The 4,742-nt window shown below is 39.0% G+C and overlaps 1 protein-coding gene across 1 annotated transcript in view; it reads right to left on the bottom strand.

Annotated features, from left to right (window-relative positions):
* The window catches only part of SARC_11497 (hypothetical protein), a gene marked incomplete at its 5' end in the record, with an annotated part of 6,416 nt that extends 3,161 nt beyond the window's left edge, over positions 1 to 3,255 (bottom strand). Inside the window, 4 exons of the mRNA XM_014294418.1 lie at positions 261 to 359; positions 1,149 to 1,488; positions 2,242 to 2,458; positions 3,131 to 3,255. Of these exons, the coding sequence (XP_014149893.1) occupies positions 261 to 359; positions 1,149 to 1,488; positions 2,242 to 2,458; positions 3,131 to 3,255 (781 nt within the window). The remainder of the gene's footprint in view (positions 1 to 260; positions 360 to 1,148; positions 1,489 to 2,241; positions 2,459 to 3,130) is intronic.
* Positions 3,256 to 4,742: the final 1,487 nt, after the last annotated feature.

Raw genomic sequence — 4,742 nt, 5'->3', positions numbered from 1 at the left:
TATATACTATACATANAATAANATAATAATANATATATATATTATAATTATATTAATTAATATTAATATATATATATATATATATATATATATATATATATATATATATATATATATATATATATATATATATATATGTGTGTGTGTTTACGTGTCATGTACATGACATATATATATATATATATATATATATATATAGCACAAGCAGCAATGCCTCCTATATAATACCTCCATTGGATCACATTATCAAACATACATACCAAGTAGACACATCCTGATCGGTATAAGGCCTTGATATTGTTTTCGTCAATCTCGAGTGCTTCGTCACAGATTTTACGCGCCTTGTCGATTGACCGTGTCTGTGCGTGTTAGGGTTTGGGGTGCTTTATAGTCTTAGGGTTTTATGAAATACAATGTCGAATGAATACGTTTCAGACAGATATATTTAGACTTATTACGTAATGGTATTGATGTGTGTATGTGTAAATGCCCATATACGCATATCCTTACTTTAGTACACGGTTACACACAAGAAATTCGGGGCAATACTGTCACTGGTATCATTTAGTATGCGCTGAAAGCTCTGACAACGAGTTAAATTACACAATATGTCACAAACAGCAATGTGTACCGTCCTAGACTAAGCACAGTAATAATCGAGTAAAGCATAAATTATGAATATCCATCAGTAAACGTATATACGTAGGTATTTTTCCCCATATATATATACATATATATATATTATAATACACAACACACACACACACACACACACACACACACATATATATATATATATATATATATATCATTGTCAATTTAACTTCCTTGTACACAACCCGGAAAAACTAGACGTATAAAAAAACGTCTTCTTATTGATCTCAAGCTGACACATACACATACACATACAAACACACCAACATACGGACACATACACATACACATATACACGCCCATACACACACAGACATATAAACACATACACATGCCCATACACACATATATAGACATATACAAATACACACACATACAAATACATACATACAGACACATATACATACATACACACACACACATACAGACACACACACATACACATACACACTCACACATACGTAATCATATGACCCTCCCCCCCCCCCACACACCACCAAATGCGCCTGCGATAAGTTATTCAACACCGCCAGATGCAGCGCGATCATCTGCTTGCTGCGGTTAGCACTGGCCACCACCACCTCGTCGTCGTCTCTGTCTGCGTCAGGCGAGTGTACTGTGCCATGGCTGACTATCCTGAGTGCCTGGATGTACGTGCGTATGGCACCGTCGTAGTCTCCTCGCTTGTACAAGAAGTTGCCGCGCGCTTTCTTCTGCTCGGCGATGTGTGTGCGCTGGGCTGCGTCCATGGCGTTCATGTCTAGAGGGCCGTGGGTGATTGTCTGCAGGTCGATGAAGAACAGCATGTCCTGGTTGGGCCGGATGTGGGGTGGGCTGTGGGTGCAGGTAGGGTTTAGGGGTTATGGAGGAAGATAGCAGATGCATGAGCAGCGGAGGATAAGAGAGACCAGCGTATAATATAACTAGCATATAGTAGCATATATATGTGCACAGTAGCACAGTGTCTTCTGCGCAAGCTCGCCTCTTACTGTACTAAATGGCTGTGGTGCGAGCCCTTATGGTTTGGCCGGGCATGATAGGGTTTTAGGGTTTTAGGAGGGGGGGGGGGGGGGGAGGGGGTGCGCAAATGGGTCAATCCCGGTAAAGATAAAGGGTTCGCCTTAGCTCTTTATTGCCGAGCGATGAAATTAGCGATGCAGCTCCAACTGACATGACACATGAACGTTAGAACTGCACAGTCGATCTCACAGTCTAAACGACACTCCTCAACAAAGCGCACGATTCACCTGGGCATAAAACTGCCCCAAAGTAATACACACTTCACAATACATAACAACAGACGTACACGCACACGCACACGCACGCACACGCATACGTATGCACACACACACACACACGCACACGCATGCACAAATACATCCCAATATATACATATATATATATACATACATATATATAAACACACATACACACACATAGATGCATATATATATACATATATATATGTATATATATACATATATATATATATATATATAATATAAATATATATATATATATATATATATACATTAACCGGTATATACAAAACCTATCCGCATGCCTACTCAGCCCATTCATACATACAGGCCTGGCAACCTCCAGCAGTAGGCAGCGGTAGCAATTACATAGGCCTTCTCTCCTTCATTCATCAACGAAACCATCAGATCCCACGCACCGATCACATCCCCTTCGCCGACCCGGAACTCGGGATTACGGCCGTCCCCGCCCTGGAAATCAGGGCTGGATTTGTCCTGTCCTGCCTTCGCGAAGGTGTCGCTATCACATTGCCACGGCATATGGTCTGTTGGTTGTAGCGTAGGGTTCAGCCTTACCCGTTAGTGAGAAGTGGGCCAATGAATGATTGCAGCGGTTAAGGCGTTAAGCTCAACGCAATGGGCAGTGCACAAGTCTCACAGTAACACTCAGGTGTGGTGAGGCATGCAACAACACAAACCAAACCCTAAAACCCTAGGCTACCGCAGGTTGCTACGGACGACCACAGGTGGTGGCTGGCCTTTCACACGTACATACAAGGCAGGAATGGGAATGCTAATAATAATACATACACCTGCATACGAAGACAACCATAGTACGATATGTGTTGAGATGCGTCTTCATCGACTCTACAGCTACAGCAGACAGGTACGCTACCCCGAGTTAGGACCACAGCTCAAAGAAAAGATGTTAACCCGCGCTAACATTTGGTATTGATGTGACACAGAAATACTTAAAAACAAAATCATAGTGTATGTGAAAAGGTATGATATATATATATATATATATATATATATATATACACACACATATATATATATATATATACATTCCAGGCCTAGTCACAACTAGTTCCTGCGGGTGAAGTATCTGGGAACCATACCGGAACAAGCATCTACTCTAGTTCAGGCAAGGACTATAAGAGCAGTTGATTGCCGGCTACTATTAATAGAGTGAGTTGGTACGAACGCATACTCACCGAGGTCCATCTTGCCCACGGCATCCACGTCGAGTGATTCGATTGGTTGGTATTTATAGCGTATGCGTACACCCGCACTCACCTCCGGACGAGGCCCTGTGCCTTTCTCCACCACCTGGTACAATTATTTCAATAGGAAATCAGTGCACCGGAGATAAGTATAAACTATAGTGAGAAAGCATTCAAGGGTGTGTTCAACGGGATAAGTATAGCGCAAGCCAAAATAATCATCGGTAATAATAAAAAGTAGCTCAAGGGTGTGTTCTATGGGGTAACTATAGCGTAAGCCTATATAATCATAAGTAATAAAAAAGTACTCAAGGGTGCGTTCAATGGGATCAGTATAGCGCAAGCCTAAATAATCACAAGTGATAATAAAAAGTGCTCAAGGGTGTGTTCAATGGGATAAGTAAAGCGCAAGCATAAATAATCACCCGTAATAATAAAAAGTACTCAAGGGTGTGCTCTATGGGGTAACTATAGCGCAAGCCTAAATACTCACAAGTAATAATAAAAAGTGCTCAAGGGTGTGTTCTATGGGGTAACTATAGTGCAAGCCTAAATAAACGTAGGTAATAATAAAAAGTACTCAAGGGTGTGTTCAATGTGATAAGTATAGCGCAAGCCTAAATGCTCACAAGTAATAATAAAAAGTGCTCAAGGGTGTGTTCTATAGGGTAACTATAGCGCAAGCCTAAATAATCACAAGTAATAATAAAAAGTGCTCAAGGGTGTATTCAATGGGATAAGTATAGCGCAAGCCTAAATAATCACAAGTGATAATAAAAAGTGCTCAAGGGTGTATTCAATGGGATAAGTAAAGCGCAAGCCTAAATAATCACCCGTAATAATAAAAAGTACTCAAGGGTGTGCTCTATGGGGTAACTATAGCGCAAGCCTAAATACTCACAAGTAATAATAAAAAAGTGCTCAAGGGTGTGTTCAATGGGATAAGTATAGCGTAAGCGTTGAAATGCACAGTACCATGGTCTCAAAAGCGATGTCATTGGATACACTCCATGAAATTCAATTGATATTTGTAGTACAATACGACTGACACTAACTGTCGCAATGAGAACATACAGAACAGAAGCCATATTGCGCAAGCGAAATATAACATACAGTCAGATATACGTTTGTGCATAGTGACATACGATGCATAGGGATCCAAGCATAAACACACACAAATTTATCGTCACAAGGAACAGGTATCGGTATATGATGAAAGTGGTAGGGAATAACAACAATGTATAAAGTCTCATGCATTAAAACCTATGAAACACTTATGAGAATGATTATAACAAGAGATGTATATAACTACACGAATGCATATACGCACACACACAGACACACACACACATATATAATATAGATACATATAAATTAATATACATATATATACATATGCATATATATAAATATGTATACATATATATATATATAGGTGTGTGTGTGTATAGACATAAGCATATAAGAATATATATATATATATAAATATATTAATACATATACGTATATATAATATGATACAAATACATCCATAAATGCATAGATATTATAGTATATAAATATATATATCTATACATATAATGTATATAGTATATAAATATAT

This window comes from Sphaeroforma arctica (genome assembly GCF_001186125.1).
Source record: "Sphaeroforma arctica JP610 unplaced genomic scaffold supercont1.1722, whole genome shotgun sequence".
NCBI lineage: Eukaryota > Ichthyosporea > Ichthyophonida > Sphaeroforma > Sphaeroforma arctica.
This window is presented reverse-complemented; position numbering and strand designations above follow the sequence as displayed.